Source organism: Psammomys obesus, unplaced genomic scaffold, assembly GCF_907164565.1.
Source record: "Psammomys obesus unplaced genomic scaffold, mPsaObe1.curated_primary_1811, whole genome shotgun sequence".
Taxonomy (NCBI): domain Eukaryota; kingdom Metazoa; phylum Chordata; class Mammalia; order Rodentia; family Muridae; genus Psammomys; species Psammomys obesus.
The window spans coordinates 53199544-53224170 of record NW_026585895.1 but is presented as its reverse complement, the minus strand read 5'-3'; the positions used below and the strand labels follow the sequence as shown (position 1 = coordinate 53224170).

Here is a 24627-nt window from a genome sequence, read left to right as displayed (position 1 = left end):
AATGTCCAGCACCAGAGCCAGACAGACAGGTGCCTCCCCAGCAGGCATCACAGGCACTCAGTCACCCCAAAGTCCCAGCCCAGTTTCCATGTAGCCAAGGCGCACGGTCCTAGATCCGGCAGTCCTTGTGACCTGAGGCAGTCTGAGGGCCAAGCAGGTGGTCACCCACCTGCTGGCTGTGGTTGTGCTATTGGCCTTCTTGGTGGGAGCCTTCTTCTGCTGGGCCTGCTTGGCTGCTGGGACTGCCTTGGCCTTCTTCTCCTCCTCGGCCTTGGCCTTGTGCTTCTCCTTCTCTTTGTCCTTGTCCTTGTCTTTCTTTTTCTTCTCCTTCTCCTTCTTCTCCTTCTTCTTCTTTGGTTTATTCACTGGGGCCTGAGACAAGGCAGCCAGCTGTTCGTGCACGGCCTTCAGCTGGAAAAGAGCAGGCAGCTAAGCGGACACTCTGGGCAGGTCTGTACCCCTGTGGCTGCCTCAGCTATGTGGGATAAGCCAGGGGCATCTGGGCCCACTCTGTCTCTGGAAGCCAGAGAGATGCAGGGAAGCACTTCCCAGCCCACTCTGCCCCTCTCTCTCTGCCTGCTGGTGAGTCACTTCACCTTCTGAACCTGTTCCCTCACCTATTGGGGGGACAGGGACCCACCTCCCAGGGTGGTTGCTCATAGGCTGGGCTTGGGGCAGGTGACACAGGAGGACCTTAGTAACAGCAGCTAATACTTTCAGTTAATGCTTATCTTTCAGATGAGAGGACTACAGTGTAAGCACCTGCACAGAGGAGACATTCAACAGCTGATCCTGGAAGGCTCTGCAGCCAGTCTGCGGGATCAAAGTGAGACAACGGCAGCGGCTCATCCTCCTGGTGCCCGAACAGCAGCCAGCAAGACAGAACGCTGCATTTATGTCTCGGGAAGGAGGACCATGACCCACCTTGTACAGACAAGCAGGTGGCCTGTGTGGCTCCCTGGTATCTTGGGAAAAGCTACATAGCCAACAGGGGAAGGTACCATGCAGTGGGAAGGACTCATCAGCCCTAAGGCCACACCTCATGCCCTGCTCCATGTCCTCATCATCTCAGCATCTGACATGCAGCTCCATCTGGTGACACTCTACTCTCCTGGCCCTGCCTCCCCCTGGAGCCACCTGTTCAGGCACACTACTTTGCCTTTGGCTGTGCTCTGACTTCACAGGGCTGGCTGCCACACCTGGGAAAGGTAGACCATATTGTAGGACTGTTCCTGAGAACAGTCATCTCACTCTGCACATCAGGGAAACTGAGGCAGAGGAAAATTTGGGAGGCACATATCTGAGCCAGGCTCTGAGGAGTTCTTGGAGCCTGTAACACACCCACTGTAGCCACTACTTTTTAAAAGTCATTACTGTGGCATTTTTCATATTGCGTATGAATTCCAGGCCTTTCTGCATGGCCCAGCCCCCAGGTACCCAAGTGACTCAGACACAAAAGTGCTTTCAGCCACCTGCATGCTCCTTGGATCCAGGAAGGTTCCATGAGCATCACCTCCCAGCCCAGACCCCTCCAACAGTACTATAGACAAGGATCACAGCAGCTCAAAGAAGGGAGAAGTGAGAGCAAGGGCACAGCTTAGATAGCTAGGCTTGGGGACCCATGCCCAGAGGGAAGCAGCACAGAGGTGGTTGCCCTCACCTGCTCTTGTAGCTCTGCCAGCCGAGTGGCTCGCTCCTCCTCTGAGTCTGAGCTGCCTGAATCTGAAGAGCTCTCCTCACTACTACGGCTGCTCTCAGCACCTTTGCTCACAACAGGAGCTGTGGGAGCAGGCAGTGCAGGCGCTTCTATAGGCTCATCAGGCATCTTGGCAAACCTCATCTCAAACACATCCTGGGGAGAGAGAAGGACAGCTGACCACCCGCACACCCTCAAGGCAGCCCCTCCACAGCATATAAGATGCCTCTGAGCAGCACCACACCACACATGGCTCAAGTTCTGCGATGGGACAGGCAAGTCCCACATGTAGGCCTAGAATGAGGGAAGAGGCCAGTCAATCACAGACCTGGCTTTCTGGGGCCTGACACAAAGCTCCCTTAGCTAAATCTGCAAGTCTTGTATAGGAGGCAAGGACAGCCCTGCAGCCCTGGGTGCCCTGGCTCCTCAGTAATACCCCTCTGTGAACAAGAGTGTCTTTCCTTCAGCCCTAAACACCCAGGGACCCAGCCCTAAACACCTTGGGTCCCCAGGCAGGAACCCAAGCCACAGGACACTGGGAGCTGGCTATCTCACCCGACCCCCTTCCTGGGCTTATACTGCAGTGACGCACCTCACACTGGTGAATGCCAAAATAGGCAAAACTGCACTCTAACAAAGCCAAGTTTAGAAAGTCCCTTGAAGCTCCTGTAGGACCTGTAGCTCCTGGTGCAAAAAGGGATGAGGGGGACCATGTGAAAATAAGGGGTGTTCCCTTTGCCTGCCTCATATACTGGGTCTACCCAGACATGTATGAGCGTGCATGCACATGTACAGCCATCAGGCTGGAACCCAGCTTCTAAAAGTGCCTACTCAGAGTGTGTTCTTAGACTCCTCCCAACCCTTAGATCCCCAACTAAAAGGTAAGAGGCTACTCCTGGCAAGTCATGATGGAGTTGGCCTCCAGCCCGCAGAGCCCAATTCATAATCTGACAGTAATGATGACTGAACTACACTGGTAATGAAACTCCTCCACCCTCTGTGGCTGGGTGGCTAACAATCACCATCTGCAGACAGTCTAGCTTTTTTTTTTTTTTCTTCACAATTTATTCATTATATATCCCAATTGAAGCCCCAGGCTAGCTTTTTGGTTTTTTTCAGACAGGGTTTCTCTGTGTAGCCCTAGGTGTCCTGGAACTCACTCTGTAGATCAGGCTGTTCTTGAACTCAGAGATCCACCTAACTTTGCCTCCAGCAAGGTGTGTGCCATCACTGCCTGGCTGACAGCCTGGCTTTTAACAGCATAGCACCCTCTGACATTATATGACAAGGTCTTTGGAGTCCACAGAGAACAAGGCACAGAGATCAAGGTCTCAGCAGTAGACAGTGCCTAAGGCTGCCTCTACTGCACATACGAGGACCTCTGTAATTACTGTGCCCTGTTCCCCAGCAGGACCTGTCCAGACAGAGCAGGACACAGCCAGAACTGAGGAGACCTTATGCCTCACAGGGGCTCACTTTCCTTTACAGGGGCCCATTTTCGAAAGAAGGTGAGAAACATTAAAAGAACCCACAAGGGGGAAAAAGGTTTTACCCACCAGCCCTCATAACCCAAGATGGATGTCAGGGACCTAAGGACGTGTCTGAGCAGAACTAAAGAATTCTCATAGAACGTTCTAGGTCCTAAAGCCAGGTGTAGTGGCACACCTATAATACCAGTATTCAGGAAACTGAGGCAGGAGGATAGCTACAAATTCAAGACTAGCCTAAGCTACAAAAACCAGACCGTTTTTAAGGTTTTTAATTTGTATTTTGTGTCTGTTTTGCCTGCACGTATGTATATGAACCACATGCATGCACTGCTCACAGAGGCCTGAAGAGAGCGTCGGATCCCCTGGAACTGGTTGTGAGCCACCATGCAGGTGCTGGGAACCAAGCTCAGGTCCTATGCAAGAGTAACAAGTGTTCTTAACTGCTGAAGCCATCTCTCCAGCCCCTCAGACTCAGTTAAAAACAGCAACAGCAACAAGAACAAAAGCAAAACCAAACAAAACCCCAAAACTAAAATCCAAATGTTAATTCATAATCTTTACTTTTGTCTCCAAAAGGCAAGTCTTTTGATAACTTTCTCCACGCAAATCATAAACAGCAGGGTGTTTTATTCAGCACCTAGTTGGTCCTTGGCAGTACATACAGGTGTTCACCCACCCTGGGTGAAACAACCACATGGATTGCTCCACTTGCACTGAAGGCTATACCAGAACACTCTGGTCTCCCCTTAAGACAATCTGCGGTTTTTCTCTAACAAAGAATCACTGTAAGCTGACCCAACCCCGCTCTAACACCTCAGAAGAACGGACACCTCCCAGCCTAACTAGGGTACTCCAGCCCCAAATGGAGAGGCTCACCTGCAGGGATGCTCTGCAGGGCAGCCAGGCACGGGCTCCCACAGCCACAGAGGCCACCGCCTGCTCTTCACCTTCCCACCCCAGAAGCAGAAGCTAATCATCTATTCATTATGTATCCTGGAATCCCCTCTAAGATTAGCAGGATCCCACTGCCACATAGACAAAATGGGCTGTGGAAACGAGGCTCCTCAGAGGACTGCCCGCTGGGGATGCTTCTGCGACACTTGCGTCACCGCCCAGGTTTGCCCAGACTATCTAAGAGCCTCAATACCCACAGTACAACTCAGCTGTGAATCCCACTTACACCCAGCCCTGGGTTACCTGGAGCTTCCTGGCCATGGCCACCACTTCATGGTCTGGAGGGTTGTACTTATAACAATTCGAGAACATTAACCGGATATCAGCGGCAAAGCCCTGTGCATCTGGGTACTCGCGGCTATCCATTTTCCTCTGTAACAAGCAACAAGGTGTAAGAAGACCGTGTAGAGGATAGACTCAGATCCTCAGAACATCCCTGGCAACCAAGGCAACTGGCAGTCAGGACATCTGGCAATTAGTTGGGTTGGAGTCCTCAGAGGAGGGAGCCCTAGGAAAAGGGGTAAGAGGTGACAGTTCAACAAGAGGCACCTCAACAAGAGGAGCCATTGAATGGAAGACTGGGAGATAAAACCCACACCAACCCTAACCTCATTGAGAGTTTTCAGCCATACGGTATATATCACAGAAGGTTCTGGTGTTGAGGGCTTCAGGGGAATTTCAAGTGAAAACTCTGCCAATCTTAGGAAGCCCACTCAGCTTACAGAATGAGATTATGCTTTTCCTATGAGGAATCTAGGAGCTGTTTACCAACTTGCCTCTTAAGAGATGGCCCAGAGGCAGCTCTGAGTTTGTGAGGGTGGAGGGCAGTAGGGGCCTACAGAGCTGATGCTGACCAACTGCAGGGACCTGGCCACCCCAGAGCAAAGCCCCTCAGACACTACTGAAGCCTAGCCCAAGTAGTCGCAGCAGAGCAGGTTGGGTGGGGTCACACAGGCACACAAAGCTGGGTAGGGCAGACTGGTGAGGACTGGGTGGGCATAATTTTAAGCTACTTATGAGGGTATGGGTTCCTGTCTTGTATGGAGACCAGTAGCCAGTGATCTAGGGGCTAAGCACCCACCCCAAAGCCCTGAATGATATGGTTTCCTACACAGAGGAGGGACCTCAATAACAGGCCTGGCCCTTGTGCCCAGACACATGCTCTCAGCAGAGAGCTACTTGGAGAAATACCTCCTGGAGCTGGTATGACACATGCCAGGACAATCTCCCCCTTAAGTTTAATCATTCAAATCTACAACATACTGAGTGCTAGAGAGATGGTTCCACGGTTAAGGACACTTGTTACTCTTGCAGAGTAGTTGGGTTCAGTTCCCATCATCCACATGATGGTATCATAAACCCAGTTCCAGAGGATTCAATAACATCTTCTAACCTCTGCAGGCACCAGGCATGCACATGGTGCGCACACACACACACATGCAGGAAACACTCATACACACAAAATAAATCTAAAACAAAAACTAAATCCATAACATTAAGTATTTCTTCCTTTACTGCAGTCTTTAGAAACTGAAGCTGCCTTGTACTCTTGTGCTAAAGTCTTTTCACAGGACGTGCTAGTTGGGCTCAGCCCTGCAAGAGTCACCATGGTAAGCACACAGCCTCCCTATAAGCCTCAACAAAGCACATGGTGAACTGAACTCCCAAAGCTGCCTCATCTCAAACCCAAGGGCAAACAAGAGGGTGACCAAATGGAATTATGCTGTCGCGATGCAGCCAAAACACTGGAACCCCAGGCAAAGTTCCAGAACAAGTACACAGCAGTGGTCAGGCAGGGTAAAACAAAGCCTCCAGCAGCTAAGGGACTATGTATGTGGTTCCAACATGGGCATAAACATTTTTTTTAAGTGGCCAGGCCTGTCTGCTGCCTGCCCTAACACAACAATCTAGGACATAAAGCTTCAACTGGGAGGTTCCGCCTGAGGGTGTGCAATGAGCTGAAACCACTGCCTTTGCAAGGATGCCCAGATAAAACAAGCAACTATCCCACTGTCTGACTGAGAGAAGGAGCTGACTGCCTCAACTGGCAAGTAGAGTCTTAGAAGTCCATGTAGGAAGAGCCAAGCCCTGCTCTGAGTCTATTATCATCTCCCAGGATCCTTCTCCCACAAAAACTCAAGTCCACTTCCACAACCATCAGGTCCTGATCCGCCTGGACATAGCAAAATCCAGAACAAGACACTGATTCTGGGAAACCATGGCATGTAGATGGCCCAGCTGAGCTCATGGCCTCAGTTCTTTGCCCATCTCTCTATACTTCTCTCGGTGTCTGGGTCGGGGCAGAGCTCAAAGGTAACCAAGGGCTAAGGCACAGCCTGCCCACCCCTGCTGGCCATGAGACTCTCATCTCTGCTGTGAGATGCCTACACATCAGGGGTTTGAAACAGGGTCTCTCTAAGTAGCCCTGGGTGTCCTGGAACTTGTCATGCACACCAGGCCTAACAAGTACGTCTCAAACTTACAGAGATCTACCTGCCTCTGCATTAGCCTCTGAAGCAGAAAGCGCCCCCTTTATGGTGATACAGAACTACTGGACCACTGATCTATGCTCCACCAGAATGGAGGTATAGACTCGGAGACCAACAGGTCCTTGTCCCTGACCAGGACAGAGTGTGGGCAGACCTAACGCTCAAGGGGCAAGAGACATCAGCAGCAGAACAGGACCTGGATGAGTGCAGCTCAGCCAGGCAGGGCCACCAGGGCCACAGAGAGCCTACTGGCTTTGGCCACGGGCACCACCCTGCCCTGCATGCCACCCCACTTACTTTGACAGTGCTGAGGTCCATGGGGTGCTTGATGATATCATGGTAGTCATGCAGCTCCAGTGCCTCAGCGTCCACTGGCTTGTAGAAGGGCCATGCATAGGCAGCATGCTTCTTGGACAGCATCTCCCGGAGAATGCTGTCACAGTGCCGCAGGTGCTCGGACAGCTTTCCTTTTTTACCCGCGTGCTGTGGGACCTCGCCATCTTCCAGGTCCTTCTTAGGAGGTTTGATGGGACGGCCCCCGCTCTCCCGTCGGGCCACCACCTTGGCCTGCTTGGGCTCTGAAAGTGGCGGGGGAGACTCACTCCGGCTGGCAGTGATGGCAGACGTTGTGGGAGTGGTTGTGTCTGCTTTCCGCTTCACGCCCTTTTTCTGTGACAACAAAGTAACAGTAAACTCCAGAAAGAAGGAAGTTCATAGAAATGAGATGTGTCTCCCGGCTGCCACACCTCTGCAGTACAGACTGCCTGCCAGGCGCCAAGCCAGCGACCACATGCAGGGTCTCATGTCCTTCTCAGCTGTCCCCACAGTACAGAAGACACCGAGGCTCAGAGGGGCCAGACCCACAGTCCAAGGTCACATAGCTGGCCATTGTGAGGCTGGGACTCTCCCTCAGCCCTGAGGATTCAGCCATCCAGGTGGGTGAGCGTGCCACTGACCTGAGCAGCATGAGGTGCTGCAGGGAATTCACCCAACATCTAACAAGCACCACTGGTGCCAGAGACAGGGACTCCCTGCTTTAAAGACCAAGAGGAAAGTGCCAGACCAGGCCCTGAGCAGGTGCTTCAAGAACAGACACAAATTGAGCAGAAGGAGGGGAGGCAGGAGGAGCATTCCAGGCTGGATGGGTGGGGGCAGCCTGACCAGGAGACATGAAGCAGCCACAGCAGTTTGAGGCCAAGAGACTCCAAGGGCTGTAGGCATGGACAGACCAGGACTGTCTCGAAGGCATAGGCAGTGCAGAGGGCTGCTAAGCCCAGGAAAGGCCACAGCCTCCCACAGGTGCACCTGGAGCCAGCTGTTCATAGCAGGCAACACATACAGCCTCCGCCAAGGGGTATGAGGGGGAAAGGGTCTCTGCCACAGCCTGAAGAATCCGACCAATAGGTATCACCACTGAGTTAGAACCAGGGCTTGATATATATATTGAGACCTACTCAGCAGGTTCCTCTCAGCTTGCTCACGTGGGCAGAGAAGCCAATAGGAGCCACAAACCCACAGGCCAGATGGTGGCAACAGAACCTGCCATTGACAGCCCTCTAGCTACTTCCCAGCCAAGCTGCCACCCTCAGGCTGACAGGGTGACAAGCTGGCCATCCAAAAGCTTTGATGGGCACCTACAGGACGGCAAGCAGCAAGCTTGAGCTGCAGAGGACCTGGGGTGGGAGGGTAGACTTGCTGTGGCAAACAGCCTGGCCAGGCGCCACCGGGAAGTGCAGGCAGTGAAGGCCACAGGGGGAAGGAAGGCAACGGAGGTGGCATTTTACCTTGGGAGAGCCATTTAAACCCTGAGCGCCCGTTTCCTCATCTGTAAGAGGGGGGACTACTGCCTGCCCCAGAGGGTCGCTGTGAGGATCAAATTGAAGAAGATAACACACATGAGTGCCTGATATGGGACCTACTCAAAGCAGGAGAGTCAACAGGCCTTGCCAATCCCAAACCTCAGAGAGCCCCACTCCATCCATACCTAAGCAGGGCCTGGCCAGGGCAGGACAGTGTCCACTGTGAAAACTCCTAGCAAACAAGGAACAGCTGTGCAGGCCCTTACAAATCCAGGCTGGTGCCACTGGCCATCACTACCCCCAGGATGACCAGAGATGATCTGACCCCTCTGACCCAAACCACTGGCCCCACACCTTTTCCACCTTCCCCAATGGCTTGTAAAGACCAGGACTACCAGACCAAAAAAGCTGGGGCTTTCAAGTCCAGCTTGGCCAGCACCAGCCATGTGACCTCCACCCCTGAGCCTCGGTCTTCTTGTCTGTGCAGAAAACCTTTCCAAACAGCTATACCCGGAGAGGCAGCAGAGCTCCTACCTGCCCCAGTGCTGCCTGTTTCAGGAACTCTATGGATCTTGGACCCCAGCCAACCTCACCAGACGTGAAGGAAAGCTCACCTTGACTACAGGCGGTGTGGGAGGGACCACAGGGACGATGGATGTCGCAGGAGGAGGCGGTGCAGCAGCTGGGGGAACGGGAACTGATGTGACGTTTGCAGTGATGGTTGGTACAGGGGTGGCAGCAATGACTGGTGTCTGAGATACAGTGGGGGGTATGTTCTGGAAGGGGGTTGCTGGGGAGACCGAAGATACGGCTGCCACTTGTTGTGTACCTTCAAGACAAGGACATGGAGCTCAATTTAGTGGGCTCAGTATTTCCAGAAGCATCTAAGACCATGCCATTCAGCCATAGCACTAGAGCCTTTTGGGACAAACCAAGACACCCTAGCAAGAACCCTAGCCTTGGGGCAGTGGTTGGACCGGCTGCCTGGGCAATGTTCACTGAGTAAATGAAAGAGGAAACCAGAGTAAGCCCCACAGCCAGCTATGAGTTGAGGAATCCACTCAAGAGTCCACAGCTAACTGACAACCAGAACTCAGCCTTCCTTACACCTAGCTCGGTTTCAACCATGCCCTGCCCAGTCAGCCATTTTGTCTGACACATCTCTAATCAATACCCATTCTCAGACCTTGATTGGACCCCAGACTGGCCCAGGGCTCTGGATAATTGACTCTTTCAAGCTAAAAGACAAACTCCTCTAAACCAGGCAGTAAGCAAGGGAAACCAATTCTAAAGTCAATAAATACAGAAGTAAAATGTGGGAGGACAGACAGACAGGTGACAGCAGCTACAGCAATCACTTCCCTGTCCAAGACTGGCCACCTCTCTGGTACAACTAAGACCTGCCACCTGTCAAGCTCATCACACCTGTCCAACCTGGCAGGCAAGAGACAAGACTTAGTGGGGCAAGGGACTCACACCCAACCCCTCCACTTACAGCCTCAGTAGGGAATGCCTGTGCTCCCTCCCTGCCTGCCTCTTTTTACCTGAATTCTGGGCTCCTGCAGCTGGCTTCCGGCCTTTGCCCTTTGGAGCAGGGGGCAATAGTTCAACTTCTTCCTGGGGCATCTGGGCCACTTTCTGCAGAAAGATTTTCTCTAAGGCCTGGGCCATTAGCACTATGTCATCTGTGGGCTAAAGACAGAGAACCCGGGTCACTTACTAGGAAAGAAGCACACACCTGCAAAAGACATTGTAGACTGCAGTTCAAGAAAGCACTGAATTTTGTTAAGAGACTTGGCGGGGAGAAAAGACAAGAAGAATATTTTTCAATGTGGAAAATCCCGGAAGAATACAAAGCATAAAAAGAGCCTTTACCCAGAAGAGAAAAGGAGCTTCCATAGCTCCCTTTATTCACACTGCTCAGAGAGCAAATCCCCAAGCGGGGTTCTCTGTCTTCAGGCACTGTTCCTCCACTGACCACTCTGCAGAGTTCCCAAGTCAGAGTGCTTTGTTCAACACTTTGGTTGGCTGCCCCCTGAAGTCACAGCCTACCTGATCACCTCCTCTTGATGGCAGGCTGGGCCCCTAGTTCTGCACCCTTAGGCTTTCTAAGGATAGGGCTTCCTAGGCTCCAGGATAGAGCCTAGAGGCTGTGTCAGTGGTCAGTGTCCTCTGAAAACTGTCCAGTTTCCACAGACCCCACCCCCATCAGGCCATTAGAATGGCACAGGGACTCACTGACCACAAGAATACCAGGGTTTGGCCTGCTGTGAGCCTGAGAGCCATGGCAGAGGGCCTGGACTCACTGGGCACCATGGTCACACTAGGAACCTGGGCCTCCCAGTACCATCCCTCAAGCAGCTTTGGGGCCCACATTTTGTGTCTTACCTTGTTATAAATGTAACAGTTTGTAAACATGGTGTTGAAGTCCTGCATACACTCACTGGCACTCCAATAATAATTATTTTCTAGTCTCTTCTTGATAGTCCCCATGTCCATTGGGTTTTTTATTATCTTATGATAATCCTAGGAAAGAGATGTTCAGAAGTGTTACTCATTCAGCCAATGTTATTCTTACACTTCCCAAGAAGAACAAAGTCCTCAAATGTTAGCTGGCTCCCAGGACCAGGCCCCCAGGCCTCAGAACAGGTGGGGTATGTAGTCTGAGGAGACGCCTGACCAGTCCCAAACTCCTGCCAAACCTGTCCCCAAAGGTTTCTCCAGCTGGGGCAAAGCCTGAGCTAATTCACATGCAGATGAAGCCAAACTCTGATTCCAAGCCTGCAGGTGTTCACGGACCAAGCTGTACACAGAACCAAAGGCATAAAGTGCCTGTCCAGGGCTTCACCTTACAACTCTTCAGTTACCTCTGTTTGTATCCAGATATTTGAGTGTGCACTGAAGGGACCAGGCCCTGGAAAATGGGCCTTACTGAACACCTGGCACCTGACTATAAGTAAGCATGATGAGTAGGCAGAGGCACAGACCCCAGTGCATGGGATAAAAGCTTGAGTGATCCCCTGCCCCAGGCCCCATCATGCTCTAGCCAAGTGGATTTCAACCTTCTTGATGTTATAAACCTTTAATTCAGCCCCTCATGTTGTGGTGAGGCCCCCAACCATAAAATTATGTTACTACTTCATAACTATATTTTTGCTACTGTTATAAACTATAATGTAAATATCTGTGCTTTCCAGTGGTCTTAAGTGACTCCTGTGAAAGGGCATTCATCCCTAAAAGGGCTGCAATTCACAGGATTAAAACTGCTGTTCTAGCCCCTTCCTTGTATTCTTACACCATGGAGGCCATAGATTCTCCCCGTTTCTTGTACTAGGGGCAACCACCCTGCCAGACTGCTGGCTTCCTGGGGATACTGAGGCACACGCAGTACCTGCAATATCTCAAGACACCACCTTTGGGCAGGATTTCCAGGAGTGGGCTAAGGGTTACTCACAGGCAGGTTCAGCTTGATTGCATCTACAGGCTGGTAGAATGGCCAGGCAAACTGATGTTTCCAGAGTGTCTTCACCACCACATTCTGCATGTACTGCAGTTGGTTAGTCTTTCGGCCGGGCTTGCTGGGATTGGAGACCTCAGGTGGGGGAGGGTTCACAGGGCCCGGGACTGCCGGGATCCCCGTGGGGGCGGCCGCTGTAGTAGTGGACATCCTCTGGCAGCTTGTTCACTTGCTGTCACAGCAGTGGCTCAAAGAGGCGACCCTCATGGAGGCTTGGCATCCCATTTCTGGGCCCAATCAGGCACCTGCAGAAGAAGAAAGCAAAGAAGCTATCACTCTGGGAACCTCCATCTCAGCAAAGACTGCCTTCCCTACCACCTCGATGTTTGCCTGTGGCATTCTTCAGAGCCATCCTAGCCACTGCTCTTCTAGCTTGGAAAAATGCAAACATGAGTCACCAGCTCCCAGAGGAGGTAGGGAGAGTACAAAGGACCTAGCAACTTTCAGCTCACAGCCCTATGGAGTGGCTGGAACTGGCACATTTCTAGCAGACTCCCAATTACTTGGCTGTGGCAATATTTTTAACAACTCAGGCTCAGAGAACTACAACATGTATCCAACAGCTTAGCTGAGAGATGAGCAACAACTAGAAGTTTGCAGATTTAAACCTAGCACAAGGAGCTGGGGCCCTGAGCAGGGCACGGCATGAGGTTCTGACGTAACTAGGAGAACCAGCTGGGGTTTGTAATGGCAGCCGGCTGTGACATGCCTGATCCTCATCCAATCAGAATGGTGAAAGGTGGCCATAACCTGTGGTCCTCTTCTGTATCCCACCTGTGTGCTCAGTCCCTGAACAAGATACATTCTGCCACTTCACAATCCCCTAGCCTAGATGTCAGGAATGCTGGCCATACATAGCGCTGTCCATAACAGTTCTGCAAATCCCTGAGAAGCCAGGACCACCAGAAAAGCCAGGCTGATGTGCAACATTGGTAGCATGCAGAGTGTCCCTGCTCTATACAACACTTGCTGCAGCTGTCATAGTGCACCTCCACTGCACAGCACCGACACAGGAACACCATAAAGCAGAAACTCTACAATGAGGGCACTATACAGTAGAGGTAGCATGCAGTAAGACTACTGTGCACTGTGTAGTAAGGACAGGCTACAAGGAGTACAACAGGGGATGCCACACAAGAGCATATGCAGGAATATACCCTGTTCCTCCAACACTCAAACCCTCTGCATTCCGTGAGGAGCTCTGAGTAAATGTGTGCTGTTGATACTGGAATAACCACAGCTGAAGACTCATGGAGGAATGACAGAACCCTACCCACTACCCGGTGTGAGACTGGGGAAGTATGAATAGCAAAGCCTTCTGGTCCATGTGTGAGAAAACTCACTTCCCCAGAGACTTAAGATCTCAAGTCACCAGAGGCTGCAACTCACAGCCAAACTTTGGGCAGAATGCAGGGAATCTTATGAAAGAAGGGGGAGATAGAAAGACCTGGAGGGGACTGGAGCTCCACAAGGAGAGCAACAGAGCCAAAATATCTGGGCCCAGGAGTCTTTTCTGAGACTGATACTCCAACCAAGGACCATGCATGGAGATAACCTAGAACCCCTGCGCAGATATAGCCCATGGCAGCTCAGTCTCCAAGTGGGTTCCCCAATAATAGGAACAGGGACTGTCTCTGACATGAACTCAGTAGCTGGCTCTTTGATCACCTCCCCAAGGGAGGAACTGCCTTATCAGGCCATAGAGGAAGACAATACAGCTAGTCCTGATGAGACCTGATAGGGTAGGGTCAGAGGGAAGAGGAGGATGACCTCCCCTATCAGTGGACTTAGGGCGGGGTATGGGAGAAGAGGGAGGGAGGCCAGTATTGAGAGGGGATGAGGAAGGGGGCTATAGCTGTGATACAAAGTGAATAAACTGTAATTTATAAAAAAATAAATTAAAAAAAAGATCTCAAGTTACTCTCTCACAGCAACCAAACCCGTCTTCTTGATCCAGCTGTGTACCATAAGCCCTGCTTCCTGTGTAATCTGCATGTGATAACTCTGCCTTCTTGTTGAACTGCATGCAATAACCCTATCTCCCTGTTACACTGTATGTAAAAAACATGCTGACCTTCCAGAGTGCTGCAGGTTATCCACCAAAACGCCCAGCCCATCAGACTTTCAGCTTATCACATTGGAACAGTTCAAGGGAGCACTGAGAGGTAAGGTGTCCAGTCAATTCCAAGACCAGAGGTACTAAGAGCACTCTGAGGACCCTTTAAGGTCACAGAGACTGGTAAATGCTGCAATCTGAAGCTCTTCTGGAGAAGGCTGGCTGCTAAACATTTGGTAACCTCTACTCTCAGCAGGTTCCATTCCTTCCAACCCAGCTCAGGGGAGAAAGGGTCTCAAAAACCTACATTGGATATGTGTCACCTGCCAAGCAGCTCTAACTGCCCATCCTGCATCCAAGAATGCTTCTGAGCATTTTGGGTACCAGCTGTGTCTGCACCTAGGCTCTCCAGGTATCCTGGGCACCCACAGTATGGCACTTCACAGGCCCCTGCATCTCCCCACCTGGCACACACAGCCCCAGGGGGTAGATCAGTGGGCAAGCAGCCCCTCCATCCTGTGACAACAGCCATGAAGCTGTATCCTCCCTCCCCTGTAGACCAACGCCTGGGCTATCTACCAGCAGAATGTCAGTTCCTACTCCCACACCACTTCACACTGGGAACATCAGACAGTCCTATCCTATACAAAGGAGGTGACCCTGTTAACATATTGGATCAAATCCCTTGTAGGCTCAAAATCCTCCTGATTCCACACTAACCAGCAGAGCCTGAGGTGACATGGCCCTGGGTAATGTAGCCCCATTGGCCTTCAACTATCCGCTAGCACCTGGGACTCAAGTCCTCCCAAGGCCTTCTTGGAACTTACTGAAATCCTAATAGCATGTGGTTGCAGGGCAGATATTGAGGTAACCACCGAAGGTTGTAATTCATCCTTGCTACCTGACAACTTCATAGTATGTCCCTTCATCTGCCATGGGGCTGAGCCTGGAGTTAAGCACTCAAGGCTCAGGCAGCACAAGCTGACTCTCATATACAGTTTATGAGCGTTCCAGAAACAAAGGTTGGTCCTGTTACAGTGTGTGGGTCCTGGGAGCTAGGACATAAGACTGAATCTGACCTGGGGGGCCCACGACACTGAAAGGGATCTGAGGCTGCAGGCTAAGGTGCAGGAAGGCCTCCTCTGAGGAAGGTAGATAATAAGTCATAATCCTTTCCATACCCAGGTACTGAGACCCATCTCCTAAAAATGCCCTAATGCCTGGGATGGAGACAAGTAGGATGACAGCAGGGTGAGCACTGGAAAGGGTGGGAGAGCCAAGCTGCCTAGTCCCCAAGGTAAGGAGAGAAAAGGGGAGAAAAGGTAGGACCCCAACCATTAGATACCTAAGTTGCCTGGCACACTGCCATCCATCTGGACTGAGTCAGATGTCCACATATTTCCCTTCAAAGCACACTCAATCTGGCATGCCTGGGCAGCAGGGATCACTATAAGCCTGGCCTGACCTTCCCCCATCAATGCCTAGCAACCCTCAATCAACCAGACAGCACTGCAGAGTGAACCAGACACTCACATGAGATGCTATGCCAGAACCTGAGAAGAAAGGAGAGCCATGGACTTCCTTGAAAGTCATATCCTGGGCTAGAGATGGCTCAGTGGTTAAGAACATGGTCTCCTCTTCTAAAGGACAGGGTTCAATTCCCAGCAGCCACATGGCAGCTTACAACTGTCTGTAACCACAATCCAAGGGACCTGACACCTTCATACTAATGCACATAAAATTAAAATAAATTATTAAAAAAGAAAGAAAGTCATATGCCATAGGAGAAGCAGCTTTCTTCACTTCCTCCTCCTCTTTTTGGTTTGTTTTTTCAGACAAGGTTTCTCTTTATCCCTGGCTGTCCTCAAATTCATGGAGATCTGCCTGCCTCTGCCTCTGAAGTACTGAGATTAAAGGTATGCATCACCACCACCAGGCAGAGAAGCAGCTTTCTTACCCATAGTGGGCCCAAGCTGCTATCAGGGTGAAGACTTGGGAGGTAAGTGAAGCTTCCCAAAAGTACAGCTGAGAGGCTATCAGGGCCTGCTGCAGGCACAGTCAGAGACACACCAGAGTACACAAACATGCAGAATTCCCATCAACACAAGGAACATGAGCTGTAGGGGAACTCTTAACAGCCCACCCTTAAGGGAGCACCAGGCTGGGGGAGGGGTGGAGCTCATGGCAACCAGAAATGACAGCAGGCAGCCAGGTGCAGTGGCACACACCTGTAATCCCAGCACTCAGGGAGACAGAGGCAGGCAGATCTCTGTGAGTTTGAAACCAGCCAGGCCACAAAGAGAGTGGAGGACAGCCAAGGCTACATAGAGAAACCTGGTCTCAAAACAAACAAAAAAAAGAAAAGAAAGAAAGAAAGAAAAAAGAAAAGGAAAAGAAAAGTCAGCAGGCAGACCATGTCTGTGCCTTCTACCTCAGTGATGGACATACTCCTGCAATGCTCATAAGCCTCCAGGTCAGAGGCATTCCACCCTTCTTTGCTCTCTCTCATTCAAGACTCACTCTATGGCTCGGGCTAATCCGGAACTCACTACATAGCTCAGGGTGGCTGATCCTACAACCTATCTCTCACTGGATCACATGTTTTAACTGCCACCTTTTCAGAGTTCAGAAGGCTAAACTAGTGGACCCAGCACTCTTATCAGGACGGAAGTTTCTTCTATGTAGATCCCTACCCCCAGGCCTAAGGGAACACTCCAATCCAACTTCACCTACTGCGGGGAAGGTCAAATGGTTAAGGGCCTGCTGCTAAGTGCTTTTGAATAAGGACAGTGATCCAGCAGCAGGAAGGTTTGTGGGCTGACTTCTCTACAGAACACAGGCTCCATTCTGTAATTCAGGAACCAGGCTTGGGTTAAGGTGAGGCACTCAGGATTGAAGCACAGAGAACTCAGCAAGTGCCTGGTTTGCTGGAAACCCTTGCTGGAGAGAGAATAGAGGCCACTGACATCAATCTTGATTTAGCATTTGCCTTCAGGAAGCAGTTCTAATTCTTTGGGGGTGATGGCACTGTGGCTATGAATTCCAAAAGCTCCTTATCTTTTAGGGGACTGAACTGCAAATTCCATGAATGAAAGTTCCTGGAGCTTGATGGCATAATAGAAGAAGCAGAAGACAAACTAAGGTCTGCACAAACCAGGCAGTTCAGAACTGTCAAGAGAAAGGGCACCCCCATCTCCAACTCTTGCCCCAACCTACAAATCAGTACAGATGCAGTCTCCTCCTTGGCCCCCAGCAACAGTGACACTTGAGGACAATATCCTTCAAGAAGCTGAGGTAGGGGCAATGTGCTCAGGACTTCACATTTCTAACACACAAAATCTCTCCTGAACCCCACCTGCCTCCAGGAAAGGCATAGGAGGGGCTCCAACTGCCTTGAGGTTGATCTATGTTTGTGGTGCACATCTGGTGTCCATGGAGCTGGAAATCAACCTTCTGGATGGTGGTCCAAAGGGGTGCACACATAGGATGGCAGAACCTCACAGAGTAAAGGAGCTGGTGGGACTCTGCACTGACAGCCAATAAATGCCAGACAGCGCTTCACTGCAGTAACCCCAGGGGGCCACCCTCCTGCCTGCTGCCCAGCCAGCCCAGCCTCTGATCCTGAGAAAGCCAGGAAGCTGCAAGCCCTCTAAAAACTGGCCTTCAGAAGCTGCAGAGTATCACTAACATAGCAACCACTTCAGCAGGCATGACAGAGACAGAGTTTGTATCTCAGGGGCAAACTGAGGCCCACTTCCCCAGGCCTGCCACTCAGCAGAGCCTGTTCTCTACAGAGCCCTGGAAATTCCTGGACAGCACAGGACTCCCACCAGGGACAATACTCCAGGATGAGCATGAAAGTCCATCTGAGAAGGCATTCACCTCAAGAGGATATGAAACCACCCAGTGTGGAAATTCAGACAAACCAGAGGCCCACAAAGACCAGAGGAAACCTGAAGTGAGGCTCTAGTTAAGACCCTGGAGAAGCATCTGATTGCTGCAGGGGATGGGAAGTCACCCAGAGAGTGTGAAGTCAACTCATACCCTACACTGATGACAGCCCCTCACCACACCAAGGAAAGACAAGAAAGGCCTAGAGAGCCCCAACTCCCCATTCACTCCCTTTACCTGCCAAACCCAGTCAGGACAGAGGGACAGGAAGGCCTTTAGGTCTACAGGTTTTCCAGCCTCACTGCATGGCTTCAGGCAGTCCACCTCCCTCTTCCCCAGGTCCAAGAATGAAAGCAGAAGCCCAGCCTTTAAGTCCAAAGGACAAGTCAGCAAAGTTGAGAGGCCAGGGCTCAGGAACTATGGACAGAACATGGAGGGGGTTAGGGACCTGTAATTTTATCACCATGGAAAACACCCAGCAAGCTCAATGCAACTTCACAGCCCCCTCCTGCCAACCTATACGCTGTGGGGCTCAGGTCACACCAATGCCTTCATTCCAAGCCAGCACTAATGGACAGGAGATACCGGAGGGCCAGCTCTCACTGCAGCCCAGCACTTGGGCTTGGCAAAGGCCAGCTCCACAGCTACTCACCTAAGCACACAGCACCTTTCCCCCATGCTAACCCAGACCAGATGCTGGACAGCTGCCAGACTCTGGGAGTATATCTAGCCTGGAAAGCCTTTCTTTCTTGGGACCCAGGGAAGAAGCCTCTACTCTACAGCTCCAAGGCAAGCTGAGAGGGCTATCTATCTGGGAAGGCTGCCCTGGCTATGTGCAGGGGAGAGGTGGGAAGGCGCAGGGCCCGTCCAGCTCCCAGGGACTCCAGAAGGCCTAAGTTGTGAAGAGGCAGGGGCCATCCTCAGGGACTCCCAGCAAGGGACATCTGAGACCTGCAAAAAGTGGCCCTGGGGCTGGAGAGATGACTCAGAGGTTAAAAACAATTGCTGTTCTTCCAAAGGTCCTGAGTTCAATTCCCAGCAACCACATGGTGGCTCATAACCATCTCTAGTAAGATATGGTGTGGTATAAATAAAAAATAAATCTTAAAAAAAAAAAAAAAAGTGGCCCTGGGCCATGTTCAGGGAGGAGGCAGCACAGGCATAGATGCTAGAGGAGCTGAGGCAGCTGCACTGGTGGTCAGGTCAGAATAAGAAGCCAGGCAGGGTATGCCCAGATCTCAACAGAAGAATCAAGAAAGTATAGGGTCTCAGCTGGCCACAGACCACTGGTTCACCAGCCTAAAGATCCCTTAAACAGGTTCTCCCACTTTGGAGACAGAGGCAGAGGAGGACAAGAGGATCTCTGTCAGTTTGAGGCTAGCCTGGACTACATAGCAAGTTCCAGGACAGCCAGGGCTCTGCAAAGAGTCAGTCTCCACCCCTACTACCCAAAAGAGGCTGTTTTCTGTGATAAGTAGGGGCTCATTTCTACATATATAAGACCATCATCTCTCCATGCCTAATCTTCTCATTCCCCCAGTCACCATAGCTCTGGAGGATCCTATGTTGATGGGTCCCTCCTTACACTGGGTTTCTGTTTCTTTTTTTAAATTTATCTTATTTTATTTTTTTATGTGCATTAGTTTGAAGGTGTCAGATCCGTTGGAACTGGTGTTAAAGACAGCTATGAGCTGCCATGTGGGTGCTGGGAATTGAACCTGGGTCTTTTGAAAGAGCATATAGTGCTCTTAACCACTAAGCCATCTCCCCAGTCCTACACTGGGTTTTTTATCCCTGAAACCCTAATAGTCCAAGTCCAGACCCTTGTTCTAATACACTGGTGGCCATTCTGTGAGCTCCACCATTCTGGTAGGCAAGGAGCTACTCAGAGGTGGAGAATAGAGACCCAGGGCGGAGGAACCAGAGCCAGGCCCCAACAGGGCCATCTACCCCAACTCACCACTGTCCCTACAAAACTTTCAACGATGCTACAGGCCAATGCCTTCACGCTGGCATACCAGTTGGGTGTCCTAGGAAGGGCCACCCTAGGGTTGGCTCTCCAAGTGTGGGAAAACAGATCCGTTAGGACATTGCCAGCTTCTGTGACAGGCACAGCCAACTGCCCATTGCTTTGGGGGTTGGGGAAGAACAGGGCTGGGGGCCTCAAGGAAGGCAGGGGCCTACATGGGGCCTCCCTGGCCACTGGGAATGCTCCTGAGTGGCACTGCTTTGTCCTTCACCACGAGGGAGCCCTAGCCAGCACCCCAAGCTCACCATGGTCATATCACACCTGTTTCTAACAGCTGTCTGGCCCTGTCTGGCAGGGGACCCAGCTATGACAGGCCACACCCCACCCCTTGAAGGGTCAGCTCTACTGAACCCATGGCTGTCCTATGGAAAGGCACACAAGGCTCAGTGGCTGCAGCTGTCAACAGTCACCACACCTCTGACTTCCAACTGTGGCCCATGGTCCCAGGCTCTTAGGCCTTGGTGCCTCATATCCAAGTTTCTCTTTCTCTAGAGACTGGGGCCTCTGAAGCACTATAGCATAGCCATGCCACACAAGACCAACCATGAGGCGCTGAGAGACACCCCACAACAGAGAGCCATGTACCAGATCATGTACCTTGTACTTACGGGGAGCTACAGCACCTTTGCATGGAACCCCTTGAGGGGCCCCATGTGCACTACAGCTAACACTTTAAAGAACAAAGCTGGGCAGCAGGCCCACCTGGCACCTGCATCTACTGGGTCACAGAAGAAACATTCTCCTGTTGGGCTGCATGACAAGAGGCCAGCTCAAGGCCTGATTTACAAATGGATCAACTAAAGGTCACAAGAGTTGCCATCTTATCTTTTTCACCTCTTCTCTGAACAACCCTAGAGCAAGACCAGGGACCAGGATAGGAGGTCAATGCAACTGCTCACACGCAGCAACTCAACTACCTCATCTTTCCATCTACCACCCACCCAAAAGGTGTCAGCCAAGACGAAGAGCAAGCCACAACCTCAACCAGCCCTTACTCCCAAGTGTCTCCCCAAGTCCCTTCCTAGAGGCCCTGAGGAACCAGTTACATCAGACCACATGGGAAAAAAGGCTGAGAAAGGTGGTGGCCTGGGAGATCACAAGAACCAGAAACACAGAATCGGGTGGATAGGAGGACCGGAAGCCCACGGGGTACCTCCTTGCCCTGTCTTCACACCACTCAAGACAGGCCCCAGGCCCACCTAGAACAGACTGGGACAGAGCTAAGAGCGCTGAGCACCATAGGGGCACCTGCTTCCTAAGTCCAGTGTTCTGCATCTGCCCTGGCTGGGTCAGCTCTCCAGAGCTCTAGCTAGTGGGTAACCAGGAGCCAAGTAGTAACCCACCTTAATTTAGTCTATAAGGCCACACCGCCCAAGGGAGGGCACTACCTGCAGAGCTCAGTCTGCTTCTTTCTGCCCTGTGCTACAAGCCATAGCAGAGACAGAACAAGCCCAATGGCAGTAGCTATCCCAACTGCACTCAAGCAGATTATCGCAGGTAGACTTGCACAAGCAGGATTCATATATGCTCATGAGAAGCTGAGGTCATCCTGCCCCTAAGATGGGATACAAATGTCCCTTCCACCTCAGACTCCAGGTCCCACCAGGCTCCTCCTTTACAGGTCACAATGTCTGGGTATGTCTTCTGGAAATGCTACTGGGAAGCTGACCAGGGATCCTTGGACCTCACTGTATCTAAGTGACTCTTCTGAGCAGAGAGAAGCCCCTCCAGCCCTCAACACCTTGTAGCATCTGATGGCCTCTCTGCGCCTGATGCAGGGAAGGGCTGCCCAAAAAAATCTATCTCCAGTTCAAGGTCATCAGGCCATATGGAAACACTGAGAGATCAGATTCAACAATGCAGGACTGCCAGAACCAAAGCCTGAGGCACACACACAACACAGATTCAGATCTGTATCCACCAAGAAGCCTACAAGGAGACCACCAACTTGTGAGCACTCAAAATGGGACAATTTTTGCAAAGAGCCCATCAAGACCTTAAAATAGCTGGGTGCCCTACAGGGCAGCAGTGACCACAAATAAATGGAGAGGGCACCACATGGGCAAACAGCAGTCCCCAGGTGCAGGGGATAGCTTTGTCAGGACCCCATAAGCTTCAAGGCTATCCCATGGGAAGGAGTACTGTTTGCTTAATATTACCTTCTGAAGCATGAATAGGTCTCCCTGGATCTTGGTTTCCCAACCCAATAGTTCCCTGTAGCTCTTCCTTTTGAGATCAAGACACTTCTGACCTTATTTGAACAGTAGGCAGCATGGATTCCACTTGTGGCCTTGGGCCACCCTCCCCCTGGGAAGGCTCTGCCACAGTAAACCAGGAAGTGGACAAGGTAACCCTGGGAGGCCCTGGGGGCACAGCTCTAGGCTTACAGGAGCCTGGGCAGAAGCAAGCCAGGGAGTGCCTTCCCTTTCAACACTCCCCCACTTTCACCTTCTATGGGTCTAAGGGAGGGAGTCTTTACAAGGTCCATCCCTTATCCAAAGCTCATTTCTAATGAAGGGTACTGCACTGTGGAAAGATAGCAGTTACTCTGTAAAAATAAGCCTGGCACCTCCTAAAAATAAAATAAACGACTGGTAACTAGATAGATTGATAGGCAGACAGACAGATGAACAGGCACATCCCCTGGTCACCCACCCTGCCAAAGCTTTTCAATGCCTGGGTTTCCTAGACACAGGGCTAGGACTAGGATCTCTACAGATTCCTAGTGCTTTGCTCAAGCAGTGGGCCCAGAGCTTACCAGTAAGGTCAGGAAGAAATTATCCCCACCTCCTGAGCTGTCAAGCCTGTGCCTCACCTCTCCTGATCTATAGTCAACAGCACACCATCAAGGCCTCAGACAGAACAAACAGCAAATAGGCCTTTATTTGCGAATGAGAGGCCACACTCAGGGCCACCCAAAAAGGTCACTGGGGCCTAGGGCTGGTCTTGCAGGAGTCATTTCCTGGCCCCTGGAAAGCTAATGAGAAACTCTCTTCAAGCAGTACAACACTCTCTTCAGGGACATCCCCTATGGAACACAATGAACTCCACTCTAAGGACTAAGAAAGTGGGCAAAACAATAAGGGAAAAGCGACCAGCTTGCCCTCACTGGGGGTATTGGGGAGCTGAGCTTTAGCAATTCCTTCACTAACTTTTCCTCTTGCACCCAGCATAATGTTAGCCATTGAAGAAAACCAAAAAGAACACAGAGACAAAAACTTCTACAGTTACGAAGTTTAAGCTACAGAGGAAAACACCATCTGTGCACTTATTTCAAGCAGAAAGCTCTCGATAAAAATTGCAAAGGACCGAGCCTTAGGACTGAGCCCGAAAGTGTGAACTCACTAAAGGGCATGACCCCCAACTAGCTCTCAGTGAATCCCCTCCGCGCCCCTTACCCCTAAGGGCAAGAAGGCTGTTTATGGCTTCCACGTCAGCCCTGCCCCGTCGCAGCAACTGGTGGAGAGAACTTCCCCAAGCCGCTAGGTTATTTTCTCCAGAAACCCTCAAGAACCTTACATACGACAGGCTTTGGGGTGCGCATTCCTCACCCAACTAGCTTACGTGTTATACAAGAAGTAGGAAAAGATGTGCACCCCACCCCTCCCACCTCGATCCAACTCGACCTCGCCCGGATTAAATACTCTTTCAGGCAGATTTCAAAATGCGAATTGGGTTTCCTCCTGGCCTGGCTGCAATAATCCAGTAACTCGCGAGCGCACAAAGTCGGCTGCTGGGCCACAACTCTGCAAAGGCAGCCGCCGCCCCCCAAGCCACGCCGCCACTGCCCCCCTTGCAAGGCTCGCGCAGAGTCCAGGCCCAGACTGGCCTACCCCACGATGATCCGGCCCACCGGGCGCAGGCAAAGTGGCACCGGCGCGCACAGCCGCGACCCCGGTCACACCGCGCGCACCTTCCCGCGCCGCGTCCTCTGGGCAGTCCCCTTCGGAAGATGGCGGGCAGAGGAAAAGGGGAAAGGGAAAAAAAAAAATCCCTTCCGTGAGGGAGGGCTGGCGCGGAGAGCGCGCGGGCCGTGCCAAGTCCAGGCTAGGCGCCCCGACCAAGGCGACGCCTCACAGCCCGGCCCCAGGCGACCGGCAAGACGCGGGCGCGGAGCGCAAGGCGGAGGGGAGCGGAGCCCGCGCAGTCGCCGCGACACCAGGCGGGCTGCCGCCGCGCTTTGTTGCATCGCGGCCGCGCACAAAGGCGGCGGAGGCGGCGGCCCCGGGCTCGGAGCTTCGAGACGTGCGGAAGGCCTGCGCCATGCGCTCGAGGCCGCGCTCTCTCAGCTGGGCCCGCCACCGCCGCCGCCCCGCGCGCACAAGGAAGCAAGAGAAAGGCGTACTTGGCCTAGGCGGCTCCAGCGCCGTCGCCTCCCGGCCCGCGCGGCCGGCTCTTCTTTGGCTCGCCGGCCCCGGCAGCATAATAGACGCGCCGGAGCTATACAGGGCTCATGCGCTGCGCCGCGGCGCCTGGCGGGAGTCGTAGTCCGCGCCCGGGCTCGCGCCAGGGCCGCCCAGGGGAGGCTGAGGCGCACGGACTACATGTCCCGGCCCCGCCGGCGCCGCGCCGCGCCCCGCCCAGCGCGCCCCCGGCCGCCCGCCCCGCCGACCGGGCCGCTAGCGGGCCAGGCCTGGGGGGCACGTGTGGGCGGGGTTGGAAGGCTGCCCGCCAGGGCGCGGGGCGACGCTGGAACCCCGGCCCTC

At 52.3% G+C, this 24627-nt stretch overlaps 1 protein-coding gene across 2 annotated transcripts in view; it reads right to left on the bottom strand.

Annotated features, from left to right (window-relative positions):
• Positions 1-24349, bottom strand: part of Brd3 (bromodomain containing 3) — a 28759-nt gene extending 4410 nt beyond the window's left edge. Inside the window, exons 1-9 of one of the 2 annotated variants that reach the window (XM_055599987.1) lie at positions 24267-24349; positions 11883-12190; positions 10817-10954; positions 9973-10120; positions 9043-9257; positions 6927-7298; positions 4384-4512; positions 1661-1852; positions 170-411 (exon numbers count right to left, since the gene is read on the bottom strand). In XM_055599987.1, coding sequence (XP_055455962.1) covers positions 170-411; positions 1661-1852; positions 4384-4512; positions 6927-7298; positions 9043-9257; positions 9973-10120; positions 10817-10954; positions 11883-12095 — 1649 coding nt within the window. In that variant the 5' untranslated portion in view covers positions 12096-12190; positions 24267-24349. Of the gene's footprint in view, positions 1-169; positions 412-1660; positions 1853-4383; positions 4513-6926; positions 7299-9042; positions 9258-9972; positions 10121-10816; positions 10955-11882; positions 12191-23754; positions 23825-24266 lie in introns of those variants that run through there. The other variant, XM_055599988.1, reaches the window with a different exon arrangement.
• Between the last annotated feature and the right edge of the window lie 278 nt (positions 24350-24627).